Raw genomic sequence first — 23,331 nt, 5'->3', positions numbered from 1 at the left:
GCACAGTTACACAATTAAGGCGTCATCCGCCAAGACATGCATTCTACTTTTGTGGTGCCATTGTTTTAGAGGATAAAAGAGGGTTGTTTGGTGGGGTGGGGGTTGTTGAAGGGAAATCCTTTAGATTTGCCCTTGTGAGCTCCTCAGACAGTAGGCCTACTCATCTCAAGATACAGTATGACAAGATGCCCTGCCGTCACTGACCATATTATGTATATATATATATATATATATATATATATGTATGTATGTTTCTCAGTGCATATGTGAGGGTACTACGTGTGTGTGTATTTGTGTGTGTTTGTCTGTGTGTATGTGTGTGTGTGTGTGTGTGTGTTTGTCTGTGTGTATGTGTGTGTGTGTGTTTGTCTGTGTGTATGTGTGTGTGTGTGTGTGTGTGTGTGTGTGTGCGTGTGTGTGTGTGTGTGTGTGTGTGTAAGTGTCCCGCACATGGGGAGCACACACTCAAGAAATCACGGGAAATTTGACATGGTGGCAAAAACAATGGGGTGCTGTGCATTCCCCTGCCCCTGTCGGTGCGCCTCCATAGAATCGGTGGCCCTCAGACAGACATCTCATGCCCCACAGGGTAATCTCCCTATAGAATGGGCTAATTAATGACCAGCACTGCCTTTGTGGGCCAATAATAGCATTACTCCCTAAACAGTGATAAATTATTCATTTTTGTGGCAAAAATTAGTACATTGCCCTGTCAGATCCCAAGAGGTACCATCAAGGAAGACATTCCTAAAGACAGAGGACAGAATATTGGGAGGCATTTAATGATTTCAAACACTTTGCATTTGCACAGATACTAATGGGAAACTATCTGTCTATATTATGTACCTGATTGGTAGTTGTATATGTCCCCAATCAGAGATGGGCAAAAATATTTTTTGTATTTATGTAGTTACGGTATCTAAAATATATTTCAAAATAAAACACAAAATACCCTCATTCAAAATGTTGGCTATTAAAATAAACTACACATTTTCTTGTATTTTGAAAATACTCAAAAATCCTTTTGTCAGAGAAGCATGGAATCACTTAGCAAATCAGCTTTTTTTTTATCTGAAACATCTAGCCTATTAAAACTTGAATATGGCTACATTGAGAATACCACACACCAGAAATTCCAAAACAATTCAAAGGTTCTACCAAAACCAGGCAAACGTACAGTATCAGTGTGGGTGAGCAAGAGATTGAGTCAAACTTTTGAGTGTGTGTAAGTAAGAGATTGAGTTAGTGTGTGGGTGTAAGACAGGAAGCGCTTTCAGACATACGTGTAAGACCGGAGGTTCTGCGGATGTTAAACGGTGGGGCCGTATATCTGAACGACATAACCGGTCATATGGAACTCCGAATTTAGCCGGTTGTTCTACTACTCCCCCCTTAGTATTTCCTCACATACATTATGTAAATGTACTGTAAATGTACATTATGTAAATGTACTGTCTGAACGAAGCGTAGAACATGCGGTTAAAATTCACACCTAGTGAGAGGGCGTGTCGGTGACGTTTCTTTCGTGCGTCCATGTGGTTAGATATGACTTAAATGCCAGTGTTATGATGGAGTGGCATAGTGCTGTCCAGAAAGTCTCCGACCTGGAAAGATGCAGACATCACAGAACTACTGTCCATGAGGGCAGACAGCATTGTGATAGAACACATGAAGGGAATGGCAAGAGACACGTTGTAGCCTACAACTGCATGGCAAGGCCAAACGAATTCCAAAGACTGAATCATCATAAGCAGAAGGCGCTGAAAAGGCAGTAGCCTACAGCGACGTTGTTGACGACGATAACAGGATTATTTAATAAATTGTTAGCCAACACGGTCGGTTTTCTGTTCATTGATAGCCTTCTCATGACCTCACGGCTGAGCTTGCTGATATTTGTTGAGCATAAATATGCCTAGAGAAAATGAAAACGAAGAAAACCCAACTTTGTTCCAAGCTCCTTACGTAAATGAAATAGACACATGGGGAGAGGATGCTTTTGGAAAAAATAAACCATGAAAAAACGAACCACTTCACTGTTATATTAGTATTTTGTTTGTTGCTTAAAAACGTTGTATATGATGGCCTTGAAGTCTTGAGTTAGCCTACTGAATTGGCTGGTACCATAAAGTTCATGCATGCTCTCTCTCTCCAACGCAAACCAGATTTGGGGTTCCATAGCCAATTCTGCTACATAACGTTGAAAACAGATAAATGTGTTGTAAATGTAAATGTGTCGAAGCACACACAAATACTGTAGGTCAATTTCAAGTGCGCACTTACGTGACTACTTCAAGTATTAGCCTAGGCCTACGCACAATAGAGTTTTCTTCTTTAGCCTACATAATGCATACACTTTGTAAACAAACAGCAGCTGTGACAGGCAGCGGCCGCATATATTCTGCGTCATATCTCGCATCTTGTGAACTCTAGAAGCCCCCACCCCTCACTCAACAACCACAAGGAGATTCTGTAATGTGCGTGTATGTCGTTCACACATAGGTCCGTATAAGGTCAGTATAAGGTCCGCAGGTTAGCATCATATCTGAATCATCCGAAGGGTAGGACCTCCGTTTGACAAACCTCCGCATATACTCCGGAGGTTATATCTGAAAGCGCTTAGGGAGTGTAATTAATGTGTGTGTGTGTGTCCTGTGGCAGTGGTCTCTAGCTTAATGCCTCTCAACACAGCCTTTTGAAGTCTGCCACTGAGACGTCGTCAGTTAAGCCTGTTGATCAATACAGCAAAGGAGAACAGATGCCATACTGGAGAGGAGAATGGTATGGTTGATATGATATTACGTTTCACAAACAGGTGCTTGACACTGTTCCAAAGACACCAAGTTCTACCTAAGCCGGGTAGACACTGCATTTATTCTGTTGCTTTTAATATAGTAACTCACACTATGCGTTTCAATCCTGATTGTAATTGATGTGCTCACACTGTAGGCCTACGTTTGACTGATCACACAGTCAGACAGTAGACAAAAAATTCTGACATGCTACGTATCCAATCAGATCAGACTGGAGCTGGAACATTGATTATTACGTTTTCTAATTATGCTGTGAACCTTCTCAAACTGCACAAGAAATTGGAGAGACCAGATCCAAACGTTTGTGGGATCCAACTGATACTGGGCTAAAGTCAGGTCAAAATCACTCAGTGTCTGCTTGGTATAAGTCAGCACCAATCAGATGCTCTATGCAGCATTTTTTGTGCGTTGTCATATATGGCGTTGTCAAATAGACATCCAACAGAGTGCATTTTGCAGTATTTTTTAAATAAAATACACACCAATAAAGCAATGTGGACGTGCAGTATTTAATAAGGACGTGCAGTATTTAATGGGGACGTGCAGTATTTGTAATGGGGACGTGCAGTATTTTTAATGGGGACGTGAAGTATTTAATGGGGACATCCAGTATTTGTAACGGGGACGTGCAGTATTTGTAATGGGGACGTGCAGTATTTAATGGGGAAGCGCAGTACCTCTTGAGAAGCTGATACATGGTCTCCTGCGTCAGGCGTCTGGTGTTTTTCTCATCCAGCTCATGGAACACCCTCTCCACGGCCTGATACTGCTCTGTCACCAGCCGCTTGATGATGTGAAAGAGCTAAAATGGAGGAGGAGTGCATGAAGGAAGGTCCAAATGATGAGGATCGTTTTATGTGAACTATACAATATAGTCCACTGCTGTGTGTACAAGGATGTAAAAAAATATGATTATATCATATAGTATATTGCATGCATATGGGTGTTATACAATCAACAACCTACAGTATATATCATCTTTTTTTTTTAATCAAAGTCTTTTTATTGTATTTTCATATACAACAAACAACAGACACATAACAACCCACAACCCACCCACATCGCACCCTTACTGGAAAGAAAAAAAAAGAGAGGGGAGGTATATATCAAAATCACACAGCACATTATGGGGGGGGGGGGGGGGGGGGGGACGTTCACATTATACAATGTCATTAAAGTCCATCTGTTCAACCAATGTAAGAACAGGTTGCTAGATATTACTGAATTTAATGTTATTACCCTGTAAATAATAACAAATTTGTTCAAGTGTTAAATGGTGCATAACATCGTTAATCCAGTGTTTAAATACAGGTGGAGACTTATCCTTCCATTTTAATAAAATAATGCGTCTAGCCAAGAGAGTTGTAAATGCAATCACTGTTTTATCCTATTTACCTATGCCAACTTCTTGTGGTACTACTCCAAAAATGGCAATGACTGGTGATGGGCCAATATGAGTATGCAATGCTTTGGAAAGAAAAGCAAAAATCAACTCCCAAAACTCAGACAGTTTAGGGCAGCTCCAGAACATATGTGACAGAGTGCCTGGTTCTGTATTACATTGATCACACTCTGGGTCAATATCAGGTGCAATTCTGGGCAACTTTGTTTTTGACCAATGTAAACGGTGAGTAACTTTAAACTGGATAATGGTATGTCGTAGGCAGATAGAGGATGAGTGTATGTTATTGAGAGCATCCTGCCATAGCTCATCTGATAGCTTTGTGTCCAGTTCTTCCTCCCATTTATGTTTTAATGTTGTCAATGATTTCAAATGATCCATACTGAGTAGAGAGTACAGCCTACCAACAACCTCCCCAGGCCAAAGGGGCATCTTAAGTATGCTGGTGGTATCAATGGAAAAGAAGGACAATTTGCAGAAACAAAACTGCGAAGTTGTAAATATCTAAAAAAAATGTGAGGAATGTCAAAATGTTTTCTCAAGTGTTCAAAAGATGCAAAGGTGCCACCTATATATACATCTTTGACTGTGTTCAGTCCCTTTTCAGTCCATATTTTAAAAGCATCATCAGTCATGGAGGGCGCAAACATGTTATTTGCCACCAAAGGGGTATCTATGGACATCTCAGTTATAGAAAAAGCTCGTCTGAACTGTGTCCATATCTTGAGGGAGTGCCTCACATCTGGATGTATCCAGTATGTTGATATAGACCCTTTCAACAATAAAAACAAAAACAATGCTTGAACGTTCTATTTGGGCCCCAATCTACTTCCTCTGCATTAAGATAACATATGGAATGTTAAAACGGAAGTCTTGTGGGGCCAACTATGATGCTGATAATGGAACTCTCTTGAAAGGGTCTATAGATTCTGGAAGGGGTATTTTAGAACAAGCTAGTGCATGTAAGGATACTTTTGTACAGGATGCACGCTCAAGCTGTAGCCACTTGGGGCTGTCTTCACCCCTAGAGGAATGAATCCAGTGTATTATGTTTTTAATGTTAGCAGACCAATAATAGTATTGAAAATTGGGTAGGGAAAGCCCACCATGTAGTCGGTGACGTTGCAAAATTTCCCTACGTATACGCGGGTTTTTACCATTCCAAATAAAACTGGACAAAAGTTTATCAAGAAACAAAAATCGGGGCATAATATTCATTTTTATTACATTTATTTGTCCCCCTAACGACAGTGGAAGGAGATTCCAACGATCTAAATCTTTTTTTAAACAATTTAAAAGTGGAGGGAAGTTTGCTTCATAGAGATCTTTAAACTTACGGGTTATCCAAATACCTAAAAATTTAAATTTGTTTGTGCATATTTTAACTTGCAGGGACTGGATGGTAATTGGGGTCTATAGACATAAGCTCACTTTTCAGCATATTAATTTTATATCCTGATATCTTGCCAAAGGAGTTCAATAGATCAAGCATCTTTGGCAGACAAGTCCTGTCAGTCATATACACCAACATGTCATCAGCATATAATGACACTTTATGCTCAGCCCCTCCTCTCATTATGCCTTTGATATCAACACTGTTACGCAATGCTATAGCTAGTGGTTCTATTGTTAGGGCAAATAGAAGGGGTGACAAAGGACAGCCCTGTCTAGTACCACGCTGTAAATTAAAAAAAGCAGATAGGTTGTTATTAGTTTGAACAGCTGCCATAGGTAGAAAATAAAGTGTCTCAATCCAATGTATACATTTTGGGCCAAATCCAAAGCCCAGTATATATCATCTTAACATACAAAAAAACAGATGGAAACTGAACAGGGCCTTGTAGACCCAAAACATTCTTGGCTAAGTATGCCTTTTGTGGATGTTCGTAAGGTGGATCTGGACCACTCTTGAGCTATACCTTAAAACACACGTTGTTAGTGGCAAGAGCTGTGCACTTACTGTCATGTGTACTGCATTACATTTTGTGTTTCATTCCATAAAAAGAAAAAAAAAAACATCAATATAAATGTATTAACCATTGTTCGTAATCACATTCAAATAAGAATCTATGATCACCTGTGCTACCATGCTCATTAAACAAATCTCAACAAAAAAACATGCTCAAATGTTCACAATGCTCACATGCTATGTGAATGAAAATATCCAATGCCAGAAATGTGGATTATACTTTAGGAATATATAGGAAAAAGGAGACGTTATCAGGAAACCTGGTCCAGGTCATGAACTCAACCTGAAATTCACATCCAAATATCCTAATTGATTATTCTTTTATCACAACAAAGAAGAGAGCGTGCATATTAAACCATTTGTGCTGAGCTAACAGTGGCTTATGAAGTACCTTTGGATCAGCAATAGCAGAAGCCAATCTCATCACATTATCCATTGTTACTTTAATATTATTAGGTGACAGGGTAGCTTTGATTTACCCCATTCTAACACCCTGTGCACACTGTAATGATTAAACTAGGATGTGGTCACTTGAACAGTCTTGATGCTAGATTATGGATAATGTATGTGGTCAGCACCTGACTGACACTCCAACGCTGTGCTGGCATCCCTCTGTCCTCTCCCACGCTCCGAGCCCCCTCCTCCATGAGACCATCGCCATTCCCACAATCCTTAGCGAACTGAGTCTGGAAAAGACTGGGAGCTCCTCGGCTGCAATTGAAGGAGAGAAAAAAGAGAGCTTAAATAAATAAAGACTGAGAGGGAGAAACAGGCGGGGATACTTTCACATGCAACTGTTTTCTCAGCATTGGGAAAAACGAAGTTTAGGAGAGACAGAGAGAGAGGGGGGGTAGAGAGAGAGAGAGGGGGGGTAGAGATAGAGAGAGAGAAAGAGAGGGGGGGTAGAGAGAGAGAGATAGAGAGAGAGGGAGGGATGCAGATGAAGAGAAGGGGTCAGTAAAACCCCCAAAAATCGGAAAAAGACCTCCTTTGAGCCTTTTGGCCATCATGGATTGGCCCACTTGGTTTTCCCAAACCCATCCACCCCACCTCCTCACTCCCCACATCCTGCATTCCCCTATGAGGCTTCGCTTGAGTGGCGCCCGGGCAGACGTACAGAAAGTGACAGTTGGGTGAGGCAAGGTGAGGCGGGGCAGACGCAGGGGGCGCAGCAGTGCACGGGGGTCAACATGACCCCCAAAACAACCAGGGAAGCAGAAGAGTGGAGCGGCGGTGTGATCACCTGAACACTTGTGATGGAGAGGACTGTAGGGAGGAGGGGAGAGGAGGGGTAGAGGAATGGGCGGGAGAGGGGACAGACAGGCGCTAATATGCTCCTCTTGCGCTCCGGTGGACTAATGGGGTCCCTCGTCTGCCCCAGTGGCCAGCCCCCGTTTTTTTGTCCGAAGGCGTCCAGAGCCACTCCTCAGCCTTTTACTGGGGAGGGGGCGGGGGAAGAAGGGCCAGCGCAGGGCCAACTAGGAGCCCGAGTGGGAGGACTGTGGGTTTGAAAGGTCAGACCTTGAAGGTCATAGTGATGCAATCAAGCAAAAACAACAAAACAATAGCAAATAAAGGCAAAATCAGACCGAGGACTAAGGACACCTTCAGATGTTGCTCACGACGTCAGTTAGATTCAGGAGAGCTGAGAGCTGGATTGGTGTGTGTTTGTTAGTGGTGTTTTATCCCAAAGAGGACAGGAGCGGAGGACGGAACGCCCAACATTGTCTCTATGGTGATGTCACTGAGTAAGGCTATACTTCTACTGGCTGAGCCAACAAACAGGTGAAAAGATTTCCAAACTGAAAGAAGAAGCACAGTGTACAGAGAAGCCTTAGGGGGGAAAAGAATGACAAAATGTGTTATTGTGCCGGGTTTTCAGAGGGAAATAAGGGATGAAATAACTCTTGCTTTTGTATAGGTGTTTCTTTATCCCTGGCTTTGTTTTTCTCAACTCAGAAGTTAAAGCCCCTTGTGGAAGTGAAACATCTTTAGAATGCATTATAGAAGTAATTCCAAAACTTACATGGGCACACGCACACAAACACACACACACACAGACACACACACAGACACACACACGCACGCACACACACACACAGAGCACTGTTTGAGTTTCACCATTCATAATAAAAATGAAATAATAAAATATCCAAATTATGAATCTTACATTTGTACATTTGGCAAGAAACTGAACATATTCACAAGAACTACAAAAACAAAAACAACAGTCTCTCTCGTGTTGTCCCTCTTGACCAGCTAGCTGTATCTGGAGGCAGCTGAGTGAGGGGAGTAGGGGCCGGAGGGGTCCGTCTGGTCTGAGTGACCTGGCATTGCCCATCTCAGCGGGACTCCTGTGTTAAACAGCACAGGGCCTGACACCAGCACAGCAGGGCCAAACACCAGGGCCACAAAAGTCACTCCGAGGTCCCACGACAACGGCACATGGGTCTCAATCAGTCTCAATAATTAAACAGTTATAATTAACTGCTATATAATTAAACAGTTTTGAACTGAATTAGGCATATACCGACATAAAGAGGTCAAGAAGTTCTATGAGACGCTAACTGCCAACGTCCTGAGCAAACATGTCCACAACATCACGTGTGACCTGTCCGTCCGTTAGTGAAAGCTCTTTGTCAAACCAACTTAAAACCGTCTCCGCCCCTCTTGGTTGATCAAATCAATATGCAAGGAATGCAAGCATTAATCTCTCTCTCTCTCCCTCTTTCACTCTGGCTCCCCTCATCACTTTCTCATGGGTGATCCCGCCGCGTCCGTGCCACCGGTCTGCTGGTCTGCAGGGCGGCTCTGTGTTTGTCTTTGCCGGTGGGGGTCACACGCTTCACACAAGAGCTCACTTTGCAACAGTTTCTTTCCCGAAGACGCAAAGAGCCTGAAAGCCTGTTTGTTCTGAATGCTCTTTGAGGGATGGTGGCGAGTTAGCAACCACACTCACATGTATCATCCCACAAGCATTGGAAGGAGAGCATAGAAAGTAATTGTAGAAAATATCTACAACCTCAAATCAGAAAAAAGTTGGGACGTTGTGTAAAATGCAGATAAAAACAGAATGTGATAATATACAAGTCTTGTCAACCCATATTTAGCGGCAAAAATGACATAGACAACATATTAAATGTTGAAATGAAAATTTGGACAATTTCATGGAAAATATCTGTTCATTTTGATAATATATGATCATGTTCATGCCAGCAACATGTTTTAAAAAAAGTTGGGACAGGGAATGTTTACCACTGTGCTGCTTCACCCCTTCATTTAACAACATTCTGCAAATGTTTAGGGACTGAGGAGACCAGTTGCTATAGTTTTGAGAATGAAATGTTGTGCCATTCCTGCCCAATATAGGATTGCAGTTGCTCAACAGTATGGGTTATTCTTAATCGCGTTTTTCATTCCATGATGCACCTAATTTGACAGGTCTGGACTGCAGACCAGTCATTTTAGCACCTGGACTACTGTTTAAATATGTGCAGAATTCATTTTGCCATTGTTTTCCTGAAATATTCAAAGTCTTCCCTGGAAAAGAAATTGCCTGGATGACAGTATATGTTGCTCAAAACCTGTATATATCATTCAGAATTGATTGTGCCTTGCCAAATGTGCAAGATGCCCATGCTATAGGCACTAATGCACCTCCACACCGTCATAGATGTTGGGTTTCAAACTGAGCACTTAGTAAACAAGTTGGATAGGTTGGATACTTGGATAGGCCCTCTCCTCTTTAGCCCAGATGAGACCATGATGTCCAAAAAGAATAGCAAATTACAGGACCCTTTTTCACCTTACCTCAGTCCATTTTAAATGTCTAAATAGAATGTTGCCTGTTGCATGGTAAAGTGCTCTAGGATGCTCTTTTTCATACCCAAATATGTTGCCAGTTACCCTAATTAGTTGTGAAACATTCATCCTTTTGCTTTCTTTATCATTACACAACTTTTCCAGCATTTTGTTACCCACGTCCCAACATGTATTTTAACACGTTTAAACATGTGTCAAATTCAAAATGAACATATATTTTCCATGACATAGTCAAATTTGTCATTTTCAACATTTGATATGTTGTCAGTGTCCTTTTTTCAACTAAATATGAGTTTAATAGATTTGCAGATTATTACATTCTGCTTTTATTCGCATTTTACACAACTTCCCAACTTTTTCTGATTTGGGGTTACACAAGTCCGATAGATATGGGATTCATTTATTCTATTATTGGTTTTTAGTCAAAGCAAATGCAATCAAATATTTCTATTGCATCAATGTAAGAATGTATACTACAGTAATATGTTCAGCACTACTTGGGTTTAATGTACTGATAAAGCACCATCCCACAGTTGTTGAATGTTTTTTTTCTGTGTTGCTACCGTTTGCTGGGATACCATAAGGCTCCAGAAAAATAAATGATAGGCTAGTTGTTTGTTTTGTATCACCTCGAGAATTTGTTAACAATGCATGTACATACAAAGACATACTATTCTGTTTTTCCATATTACATAGTTAAAGAATCACAGTTAATTTATTTTAAATACAAGGGTTTGGACTAACAGACACATCAGACTATTTTAAACTGATGACTTCAATTTCATAGCATTCATGCATGTTGATACATGGTATGGGACCAACAGGTTGTTTTCAGTTGCACTGTTACTGCTTATCTTAAGAGACCCTCTGGTGTAAACTGTGAGAATGAGACAAACTAAATAAGACAGATAAAATCTGCCCGGCATCACCGCTGAAGCTGTCATCCGAAGGGTGTACGTGAGATTGGTGTAACACAGGCGGTGACAAAGAATGGGGTCCTTGAGCATGGCTCGTGAGAAGGCCAGAGGCTCGTGAAACGAGATACCCCAAAACAAAAGCCCTCAGCACGATGAAGAGCTTCCCCTATTGCTACTGCTTGGCTGCAGGTCGTCTGACGTAGTGATCCAAAGCTGCTTTGGCACAAGATGGGGAGGTGCAGCAGCCTTCCCAGGGAGGGGGTGTGTATGTGTGTGTGTGTGTGTGTGTGTTTGTGTGTGTGTGTGTGTGTGTGGGGTCCTGTCTGTCTGTATATATGTGCATGTGTGTGGCTGCATCTGATTCTCTCTGTGTGTGTGTGTGTGTGTGTGTGTGTGTGTGTGTGTGTTGTGTGTGCGGTGCGTGTGTGTGCGTATTTGTTTGTGTGGGGTGTGGCAGGCAGTAGGGCTGAGCTAAAAGGTTAGCCTGTTGAGTGTATAGGTGGAGTGACTGGGGCCTGCTGTGTATAGGTGGGGTGACTGGGCCTGCTGTGTTTAGGTGGGGTGACTGGGCCTGCTGTGTTTAGGTGGGGTGACTGGGGCCTGCTGTGTTTAGGTGGGGTGACTGGGCCTGCTGTGGTGGTAGTGTAGTGGTTAAGGAGCTGGGCTAGCGTGCAGTAGCCTGAAAGTTGTCGGTTCAATTCCCGGCTTCCACCGTTGTGCCCTTGAGCAAGGCACTTAACCCCAAGTTGCTCCGGGGACAATGTGATCCCTTGTAATATAGCTGACATATGTAAGTCACTTCGGTCAAGAAGTGTCTGCTAAATGTAATGTAATGTAATGTAATGTGGTGGGGACTGGGGCCTGCTGTGTATAGGTGGGGTGACTGGGGCCTGCTGTGGTGGGGACTGGGCCTGCTGTGTTTAGGTGGGGTGACTGGGCCTGCTGTGGTGGGGACTGGGCCTGCTGTGTATAGGTGGGGTGACTGGGCCTGCTGTGTTTAGGTGGGGTGACTGGGGCCTGCTGTGTATAGGTGGGGTGACTGGGGCCTGCTGTGTTTAGGTGGGGTGACTGGGCCTGCTGTGGTGGGGACTGGGGCCTGCTGTGTATAGGTGGAGTGATTGGGGCCTGCTGTGTTTAGGTGGGGTGACTGGGCCTGCTGTGTTTAGGTGGGGTGACTGGGCCTGCTGTGGTGAGGACTGCACTGCATCCTCAGAGAAGGTGAGCGTCCACAGCACAGAGGGGCTGGACGGAGGGCCAACAGCGGCTCAGGGTGTTACACGCCCACAACCCCCTGTCTTGCCATGTCGCAACTCAAGTTGACTCACTTGAGTTCACATGGCAAAGGACAAGACAGACTGGATAGACTAGTCACTGATTTCACAATTACTGTGAGACCTTCTGTGTGGCAGTGCCAGGCTTATGAAAAATGTAAACCTCTGAAGTAATCAGACACTGGTAACAGAGTGCACCACTGGTGTGCTGTGGGTTTAAGATTATTATTCTAGAAGTATGAAAGGACATTTATATGAATTACTATATTAATTAGGTTTACAACATACAGAATGTGGACACTAGCCTGGAAAAATCCAAACTCATTCACAAAGTGACTCACATTAATCAGAGATTCCTAACGCTACTGCCTACTTCATCTAAACTTTACAAACTTACAAACTGACAATAAACAGCATCAACAGTCAGGAAACAACGTATGTGGGTCTATCTTTACTGTAAATAAATGTCTGCATTTTTCCAAACACATTTTTGCAGGTGTTGCTGCTCTTGTTTATCTGCTTCTGCTGCCTCTGTTTAAGTTTCGGTTTCATCTTCCCCTCTCGTCGCTGATTGGCCTTGACATTTTTCTTGTCTGAGGGAAACAGTTATAAACTATGTACCCAGGGGGCATAATGGTGTTCCAGACTAGATCTCCCCGAAAGAAGATCCAGGTGGGCGGGGCCTGGCAACGTGGGCACATGCTCTGCCCTGGCAATTGATACCACTTGAAATACGATGCTCACAATCTAGAGACACTTAATTGTTGCCTCGAAAATATTCCTCAGTGAAAACTACTCCATCGGTGTAGTTTATTCAGTGATGGAAAACCAAACATCCCTGTAGAAGACTTAACTAAACTCCTAAGCATCATCATTGTGATCAAAGTCTAATAGAAAGGAACTGGCTGAATATACAGCACATATGGCAAGCTTCACTCCATCCCTTTTTAGACATCTCAAACCAACACTCCATGCTTTCTGTTGTGAACACACTCCTGTCCCACACGACACATTATCTAAAGGCTCTCATTGTCATCTAGATTAGTTATTTTCTCTTTAACCCTTGCCATACAGGATGTCCAATAAAAGCTAAAGATATCTGGATAAACAGATGATAGTGTGAGATCATTAAAAAATAATAAATGCAGGTTCCAACTCCTCACTTGCACACACATGGAAGTCCGAGAGTGGTGTAACACACAGGATGTCCCCGCAAAACTCCCACCCGCCTCCCAGCGGAGTGATGGAGAGAGCAAGTGCAGCGTGGAAAAGAAAGAGATGGGCAGACAGAGAGGGCGAGAGGGACGAGAAGAATAGCGGAGGCACATTTGGGCATTTAGAGCCGCATTGTTTGGCGTCTAATCTGGCCCACCATCAGAGAGCGTAGGACGTGCGCGTCCAACGCGGCACAATCTGGGGATCTGTGGGTGGGTGGCGGGGTCTGGTGTAGTGTGTGTGTGTGTGTGGGTGAGGGTAGGGTGGGCCAGGATGGTGGGATCATTGTGGAGGTGGAGAATGGATGTTTCTTTTACTCCGATGGGGGCCTTTGGGGACGGACGTTGTTTGTATCTGTTTTCCGCAGGCCTGATCTCCACATGGGGTTGGGGTGGGGAAGTCACAGTGTGCCTGTGTGTGTGTGTGTGTGTGTGTGTGTGTGTATGTCTGTGAGTGTGTGTGTGTGTGTGTGTGTGTGTGTGTGTGTGTATGTCTGTGAGTGTGTGTGTGTGTGTGTCTGTGTGTGTGTGTGTGTATGAGTGTGTGTGTGTATGAGTGTGTGTGTGTGTGTGCCTGTGTGTGTGTGTGTGTGAGTGTGTGTATGTGTGTGTGTGAGAGAGAGACCCCGTCTATACAGCTGCAGCTGAGGGGATTAGCTGTCATCCACAAGGCAACATTACACAAGTAGCCTTTGAACAAAAGTCATGGATACTATTAATGATATGGTAATCCTTAATGGAGCTACCTCCCAGTAGTGCTTATGCCCACATGGGAAGAATGTCCAAAAGTCCTGGATGCAACTCCCTTCAACAACACTGCGCCTATTGTTGCCATGGCAAGCTTGGTCTGAGGCCTGCACCCGTCTTGAACCAGTATCTCCACCGACTCAGATTCCCCCTCTCGCTCTTTTCTCTCTGTCTCACCCCCACCCCCACACGTCGGCTTTACACCCCTATCACCCCCATGAATAAAAATGAAAACCCAAAAGAGGGAGAGAGGGAGAGAGAGAGGGAGAGAGAAAGAGAGACAGAGAGAGAGAGAGAGAGAGGGAGAGAGAGGGGAGAGAGTGAAAGAAGGAACTGCAACAAAGAAAAGTAGCAGAAAAACAAAGTGTCCTGATGCGGATCAACCTCGGATTTCTTCCTCTGTGGTTCCCACAGAGATATCAGCGATGGACTCATCCTCCCTTCTGCATCCCCCTTTCATTTATCTCTCTCCGTCAGTCTCCACCCATCCACTTTCTCTGTCTCTGATTCTAGTCTCTCTCTGCCTCTTGTTTTCTACCCTGTAAAGACAAAATGCTCATCCTCTCTCTCTCTCTCTTTACAGTTACTTTCTGACTTTCCCTTTCCTTGTCCTTTCTCGTTTCTCACTCTTCCTCCATCTTCTCTCTCTCTCTCTCTGTCTGTTTGTTCTCTGAGTAAGCAGGCCAAACAGGCAGAGCAGAGTCCTCTGGTGCCCATCTCCAGGTGCGGAATGTTGAGACTGGAAGATGGAGGAGAGTGTCTGAGGAGGATGCCTGGCCTGGGCTGGGCTGAGGGGAGGGGAGGGATGGGCTACTCCAGGCTTAGGGAGAGGCCTGGTATTCAGTGTAAATGTGAGACAGGCCATGTTGAGGAAGGGATGTTAAGCTCCCATGAGAATCACAAGTTCTCAAAAGCCAGCTGAGACCACCCAAAGTACTGCTCTGCTCTGCACTGACTTTTAGCTTCAGGGCACAAATGATGCCAGTGATTCCGGCCCTTTATTTTTGCATCCTTATTTTGAATGTATTTCTACAAAACACATAGACAAACTTGTTACACCATGCACTTCCTCCCTGAAGCAATTTCTTACAACTAGCTTGAATCTTACTTTAAAATGTGACATTGTGATAGTGATCCTTTGCCTGCTTTAGTGAAATGTTTAAACACAAGCACATGTTTTTCCAGGACTGGCGCTTTTGTTCTAATTACATTTTCATGCGGTGGTAGGGGCACAGAAACGTAGCACACCCAGTTGAATGAGAGCCATTTTGGTGGGAGCAAACTCATTTAGGGCCTAAGAGTGATGTTAATCTGCACCGTTCTGACGCCTGACAGCACCGCCTCTGTTTGACTAATATGTCAAAGTTTCGGACAAATGGATGTTTGGGGGGAAATGTCGGGGGGCAACTGAAAATGCCACACAGGCACTGACATCGGGATCAATCCGATTTAGCATTGGAATGATTTAGCATTTCTCATGTTTGAATAAAGAGAGGGAGAGAGAGAGAGAGAGAGAGAGAGACAGAGAGAGAGAGTTTGGTTAGTGAGATGCTAAGTCCCTGCAGTGTCAGTGCGGTCTCAGAGGGCTTTTCTCCCGTTCTTGTGTGAGAGCATAAAAGTTTCCTTTCTCCCCATTCAGAGGTCGCTCGGTGGCCAAGCTTTTTCCCCACTGTTGGTATTACAAAATCCCCATTCAATATAACCCTTGTCACCTGTCAACTAAGCCAGGCTGGTTTTCTAGGTCTTTATCCCCTACATACACACAGACTCCCCAAAAACAGATACACAGATACAAAACCACACACACACACACACACACACACACACACACACACACACACACACACACACACACACACACACACAAAGACCAGATGTCAGTGAGATGTTACTATAGCACTTTAAAATTCATTGCTCTGTTCTGTTTGAGAAAAGTTTACATTGTGTGGTTATTGGTGCCTGTTCAGCAAATTGGGGGAGCAGGGGAATCCACATGTGGTCTTTTCAGTTCCCTACTCTGATATAATATAGTCACAAAACCATCATGAACAATTATGGTCTCTTTGTTGAAACTATTGGTCTCATCATGGTCATCTTTATTGAAACTATTTTATTGTCTCTATATTAGAATCTTAAAATATTAAAAGAAATGTTAATCATATGAAGTAATAATAAGCAAGTAAATAGAGGATATTTTACCTTAAATTTCACTATTTTTGATCATGTGTCCATTTATAAAACTAATGATGGATAGGTGGTATTGTTGGCCAATTTGCCTTTTAAAAACTCCACATGAGTGATTGAAAAATGAGTGGGGCAAGCACAGGTGGCAATACAAGGCCGAAAGATAAAGACCCTTGAGAATGAAGAGGAATGAACAGAGGAAAAGGAGGGAATGCACAACACAGGGACAGAGGCGTAAGAATGAAGGGAGAACACATTTGAACTAATTAAAGCAAAACTGAGAAAAAAGACCGACCAATTTGTTTTCGGTTTTGTAAAAGGTTGGTGATACTTGAGCTTAACAGACAAAAAATGACACTCCTCCCTGGACTGGACTGTTTATTCATTTTTTGAGCGGGAACATTGAATACACAAGTAGAGGGCCATGAGACGTGTGAATTTTGCTGAATTTAACGAAAAAGTGTAAGAGATTAGAGATGCGGAAACACCTTTAATTGGAAAATGAAAATAAGAAAATGAGAGGAAAGCAGGAAAGCCAAGAGAATGAGACAGCGAGTCCAGAGCAGTAACGGGGGGAGTGGGGTCAGATCAGAGTAGCACCTTGTCTCGAAGGCGGCCATGAAGATGGGGTACTGCACGTTTCCGTGGGCATCCAGAGGCAGCCTGTCCAGCAGCTGTTCAAACTCGGCCTCGGAAATCTCCAGGCCAAACCTGTGGAGGACACGCCACAGGGCTGAGGCTAAGAGCCAGTCACAGGCCAGCGGGGGTCACCCAGGGGTCAGCCAGGGGTTACAGGGTGCAGGGCTGTGCTGGCCACCGCTAATATGGTGTCATCAGTTAGCCAGAGCCTACCGTAGCGCCAGCATACGCTGGTCATTGACCTCTCTGACAGCACTGGGGCGACTGAGGGCACCGGCCCCCACACAGCCAGGTCAGAGGTCAAACCTCTCCATTGAGTGGTCATCGAATCTAGATGGACACGGTGGGACCAATCTCTCAATCAAAGGATTAGACCACTCGTATACACACTCACACTCCCTCTCTCTCTCTCTCTCTCTCTCACACACTCACACACACACACACACACACACACACACACACACACACACACACACAAACAAACACACACACACACCAACAGATCCATACACTCACATGTAGGTTGGACTTACTTTCTCTCGCTCCAGGAATCAAACATAAAGGCAAAATGAACTTATCAAAGATGATGAAATTGGCCAGGAAGCCGATCAGGCCTAATAGACTTGTTTTCTATTGATAAGGAGAGTAACCATTACAAAGAGTAGAGTGGATTATTCTGGAAGAAACCTAAATGAAATCATTACGTTAGTGGCTGTCGTAACCATAGACATGGAAATTAAAAATAAAAAGAGTCACCAAATATGTACTGCGAGATTTAAGACATTATTATTCAATACCACACTCAAACTGACCTTTTATTGTTGGCTTTTTAATACATCTAAACACTTTGCTCCAGGACAGGCAATTGGTGGATGAAAAGGGACCACTGGCAATTTTACAAGAACTTTTACTGAAATTTAAACTATCAAGAAGGAACATTTCAGATACTTTGAAACAGTTGAAAAAAGAAAAAAGAAAAGGCTTTGCCGCCTTAATGATCAATTTAACTCAATCATCTGTATTCAATGGAAACTTACAGCCAAATACACAATTTTTGTATCCAAAGAGTGTAACGGCTGAGCTACACCAGGCACGTAACTGAAGCGTTCCGTTTGCCTTGCGTCTGCTGCAACAATTAGCTGCCACTATAATCAATGGAAGTAGCTATACCAGATGTGATAGCAGCACGTACGTTCGAAAAAAATAGACCATTAATCTAAAATGGATTTTACGCGTTACGAATGGAACGCTTCAGTTACGCGCCTGGTATAGCTTCGCTGTAAGGGTAATGCTTCAAACAAAACATGGCTTATAGCATGTTGTTCATGGTTTATAGCATGTTGGTTACTAACGCACTGACATAAAAATACACTTATCTGCTGGAAGAAACACAATATACATATTACCTGCTCTCAACTGCAGCTCTGAATTCCTCCTGGCTAATTGTCCTCTTGTTAAATTTGTCAATGCTCCTTGAAACACAGACACACACAGACTATTAACATAGATACACATACGCATAGACATAGAAACACACACACACACACACACAAACACAAATGCACAAAAAGGATAGATGCACAAATTTGCATCATTTACAACATAAAACAATGACTAACTTAACCCCCCCCCCCCCCCGACACACACACACACACACACACACAAGCCTTTATTAACAGCAGCCACATTCATATCTCCCACTATCATTTGGCGAGAGCCATGAGCGGCGCCATAATCCCCCAGTTAGGGTCCTGAGCTGGTTAATGGGCCGCTCAATTGGTTGACCTGGGCCGGGCTGTGGAATGGAGTGGAGGGCCGCTTATCTCATGGAGGGGACCGAGGACCTCTGAAAGGCCGCTCCTTCAGCGCAGGGCCCAGGCTAATTAGGGGAAGCGGCCTCGAAGAGATGGGGGTCACATCTTGAGGTGCTTTCACTTACGGCACAAGAGGCCTGTGACCTCAGCAACGTGGTGAGAGGCCTCTGCTATAATGGTGACCACACTCACCGTGGTAGGGTATAAGTGTGTGATTAAGAACTGGTCTTATGGCATAAAGGGGCACTCATAAGGGAGAAGACCTTTTGTTTCTATTCATTCACTCATCTCCGATGTAAGGTGCTGGTATTGAAAACGGAACAATAGAAGAAAGGCCCACCCAGTGGTAGACTCCTACTGTTATGCCAGGTGGTAGTTACAGACTGACAGAGATATACTAAAAGGTTGATGAAGATATATTGAGCGATGCCAACATTCACACTTACATATATAGTGCAGAGAGACAACTGGCATGTAAAGCATAGCATGTAGTAATGACGAAATACATAGAACTGACACAGATGGAGAGACCAGATATATGAGACAGGATTTTGAAAGAAGTGGGGAAGGAGAGGAGAGTGACAGACTGGCTGGGATTAAGTTCTTGATTTACAGATGTTAAAGCAAATGCACACCTAACCGACTTCAAAGCATACACTGTGATGCCGACTGTCTATTGAGTCCTGTTGGCTTTATGTTGGCTGTGTGGGCAGAGAAAGTCGCACTACACATAGAAGCAATGCCTACTTGCACATAGTTCACATTCTGCTGGAAGTGTGATATGCCAATATACTGTATGGGTGCAGATAAACAAAACGTAAGCAAAGCAGTGCTATCTTAACATTTTCAAATCACTCTTGCTCACTAAAGACAGTGCATAATATATATACTTATCAAGCATATATATATATATACTTATCAATCAAGAATGACAAATTCCAATTGACACTGGCATTGTCAATCGTAGGTCTTTTGTTTGTGGAAGAGAGATGTTTGAACAGATAAGAAAAGGATATTTTTTACAATTCTCAAACAAAATTCCAAATTTTAGCTCCCTTAAAGATTTTGATATATTGGCCCACCTGCTAGGAGAAGGACTACAGCGAAATACATGAGATGGACAACATCCACAATGCTCAACCTAATGTCTGCACTTAATCTAATGTATGTAATGTGTGGACTGTGTGTGTGTGTGTGTGTGTGTGTGTGTGTGTGTGTGTGTGTGTGTGTGTGTGTGCGTGTGTGTGTACGAGTGTGTGTGTGCATGTGTGTGTGTGTGTACGTATGTGTGTGTGCATGTGTGTGTGTGTGTGTGTGTGTGTGTACGAGTGTGTGTGTGTGACAAAGAGAGAGAGAGAGCGTGAGTGGGTAGTGTACACACAATGTTTCCATGTGATGTTACTGTTACTGTTTCCCTCAGTGTTGTCAATGTTCTAATTGTTACTGCAAAATTTGTTATGCTGTTTTGTTTTGTGCTTTGGCAACACTGTACCTACAGTCCTGCTAATAAAGCAATGTTGAAATAAGAAAGAAGCTAAGGAGATGAAAGGTGATCCAGAGGCAAAACCCTAATGACCAGGATTGTATCTCCTTAGGGGATATGATTACTATATGCTCCTTAGCCACAAATGGGCTAGTCAAGCTAAACAGCCAATTAGAGCAACTCTTTCCTTGATAGCTCCAATGCCAATTTAGCCATAAACTAGTCGACGGAGACCTGTCGCAATAGTGGAGCTATTATGCGCACACCAGACCCATTGGACCTACAGATGCTCATCGACCGTCGGCTTGTTCTGCGGTCCCTATTAGAGAGTCAGAACCATCAGTACAGACAGACAGACAGACAGACAGACAGACAGACAGACAGACAGACAGACAGACAGACAGACAGATGCTGCCATATTCTCCCCACTTACTGGAAAGTCTGCAGGAGGGACAGGTACTCAGACTGGAACAGCTGAGTCAGTTTGGCCTCCACAGCTGTAATGGAGGAAGCATGGCTGATGTTCTCTGCCTGATGAAACCTACACACACACACACACACACACACACACACACACACACACACACACACACACACATCAACAATAAACTCCTGTTGTCATTGGAGACATATAACAATTATGCATGTACAGAAGAGTGTACAGATTTAGTTTTAAACCTATTTGCCTGAATCCCAAACTACATCCCAAAACGCTTCAGTGACTCTTGCCTACAGACAAAGACACCCTGCTTTAACAGCCTAAATCCTAACACACACACACACACACCACAAAGACACAGAGACACGCGCACGCACGCACACACACACACACACACACACACACACACACACACACACACACATACACACACACACACAGGTCTCTAATACCACCCACCCCCTACCCAAACACCACACCACAGTCCCTCAAGACCCTACTAAGCTTACACCCCAACCCCCCCTCTCCTCATCATAGGGTAGATCACACCCCATGGGTGTGGGTGTAGGGCTTGGGAAGGGTGGAGGGGGAGGTGGAGGTGGAGGGGGCTGCAGCTCCTGCCCAGTGCCTGTGTTTGCCTGCGCCTCCTGATCCCGAGTCCAATCCCTTAATCTGGGGAAGCCCAAACACAGCAGTACCGGCTCAGTCTACTCCACACCAAACACTGAGCGACATGGAGATGCTGCCGTGGCCTCTGCCTCTCTCTCTCTCTCTTTCTCTCTCTCTCTTTCTGTGTGTGTGAGGTGACCCTAGGCAATGTCAGACTACAGGGCCTAAGCCTGTTAGAGGGATGATGAGCCCCATTTAAAGAGTGGAGATGGAGTAGAGTTGCACAGGCCCAGGGCCCGCGTGCTGAGGGGCTGTGGTGTGGTGTGGTGTGGTGTGTGGGGTGGTGTGGTGCGGTGCGGTGTGGTGTGGGCTGGTGTGGTGTGGTGTGGGCTGGTGTGGTGTGGGGTGGGGTGGTTTGGGGTGGGGTGGGGTGGTGTGGGGTTTCTATAGGCAGTGAAAGGGTTGCCAGCTGACAGCTGCAGCTGGCTGAGTGACAGATCATCATGGGCCTCTGGTGAGTATATGTAAATCTGAATAAGGACTGGCCGTGCGCTTGCCCAGGGTTAGGGTTAGGATACGGATTTAGACTGTACAGTATGTCTGACTGGAAAGCTTGTGTCATGTGTAAGTCTGATCCGTTTCTGCTGGTCTCTGGGGGCGTTTGACCTCTGACCTCTAACCTGTGCTTAGGGTTGGAGAGGATGCTGTGTGTGAGGCCGTCTTGGCTGCGATCCAGGAAGCGGAGCAGGAATTGTGGGTAGTCGATGCCGTCCTTGCGCAGCTCCATGCCACAGCGGGCCAGGAAGAGACCCAGATGCTCGCGCTTCAGACGCAGATCAAAGCCCCTCAGCACCTGCAGAAACTCCTCCCCTCCCACCTGGACACAGGAGACAGTACAGCTGTCAAAGGAGATATACAGGAGGTACACGCTAAATGAGCTCTCAATCTATCTATCTGTCTGTCTGTCTGTCTATCTATCTATCTATCTATCTGTCTGTCTATCTGTCTGTCTGTCTGTCTATCTATCTATCTATCTATCTATCTATCTATCTATCTATTTGTCTGTCTATCTATCTATCTATCTATCTATCTATCTATCTATCTATCTATCTGTCTATCTGTCTGACTGCCTGTCTATCTATAACATATTTACAGTTTTTCTCAGTCGCTTTGGTGCTTTTCTCACATCACTATTAACATTTGCACAGCAGTTAGTGCAATTCTCAAAACAATTAGTGCAAACTGCAAAACCTAGTGGATGACCTGCAAAAGCACGTCACTTGCTCAAAATGGATAGTCCATTCCTCAAAAGCAGGTATTCATGTCAATGAAACTGTCAGTGTCATCAAAATGAGAAGTCTTGACACCATCGTTTATGAACAAGATAGTCAAATGGCTTTGTCATGTTTTCATTATGACAGTTCTCTCAGTGTTTTCCAATGCAAAAAAAGGTCAGAACTCGGTGACACTACCTGAACATGCTCAAGACAGCACTATACATTACTTGTACAGCCATTTGAAAACTACAGTAAAGTTACACATTGCTGTAGTTAGGTGAGTAAGTGAGTACAAGACACTGAATACGTACATTTTTACTGTATGCTCTTTGCAATTCTACAGCATTGTGACAGAATTTGATAACTAGTTCAACAATTTTGTATGTAATGACTCAAGCAATGAAATGAAGACTATTAGTTTTATTGGGAACGACTATTCAGCATTCATAAGTATAGTTCATTTTGACTGACATGACATAAGCAAATGATAATGTTAAAAAACAGCAGAGAATTGTATGAAAGCAACTGATACATGTCTAAAAGTATTTGCAATTTGTTCAGAGGAAGGAGAAATTGCTACTATGATGTGCACAAATGACTAAATGTTGTGGAGGTTGAACTAATAGTTATGAGAATTTTCATTCTGATCTGAAAAAAGCACCAAGGCGACTGAGAAAAACTGTATTATAATTCAATATACTTCACTGTACTCCTTGCAGTACATGCTACGTGGC

At 43.8% G+C, this 23,331-nt stretch overlaps 1 protein-coding gene across 1 annotated transcript in view; it reads right to left on the bottom strand.

The window, feature by feature from the left end:
- Positions 1-23,331, bottom strand: part of si:ch211-197n1.2 (EF-hand calcium-binding domain-containing protein 6) — a 35,640-nt gene that overhangs the window by 6,170 nt on the left and 6,139 nt on the right. The window contains exons 9-14 of the mRNA XM_042088766.1: positions 22,001-22,197; positions 20,706-20,813; positions 18,382-18,447; positions 16,937-17,047; positions 6,760-6,892; positions 3,488-3,612 (exon numbers count right to left, since the gene is read on the bottom strand). Coding sequence (XP_041944700.1) covers positions 3,488-3,612; positions 6,760-6,892; positions 16,937-17,047; positions 18,382-18,447; positions 20,706-20,813; positions 22,001-22,197 — 740 coding nt within the window. The remainder of the gene's footprint in view (positions 1-3,487; positions 3,613-6,759; positions 6,893-16,936; positions 17,048-18,381; positions 18,448-20,705; positions 20,814-22,000; positions 22,198-23,331) is intronic.

This window comes from Alosa sapidissima, chromosome 1, assembly GCF_018492685.1.
Source record: "Alosa sapidissima isolate fAloSap1 chromosome 1, fAloSap1.pri, whole genome shotgun sequence".
Lineage (NCBI taxonomy): Eukaryota > Metazoa > Chordata > Actinopteri > Clupeiformes > Clupeidae > Alosa > Alosa sapidissima.
Note: the sequence above shows the minus strand (reverse complement) of the source record. Positions and strands in the feature narration are given on the sequence as shown.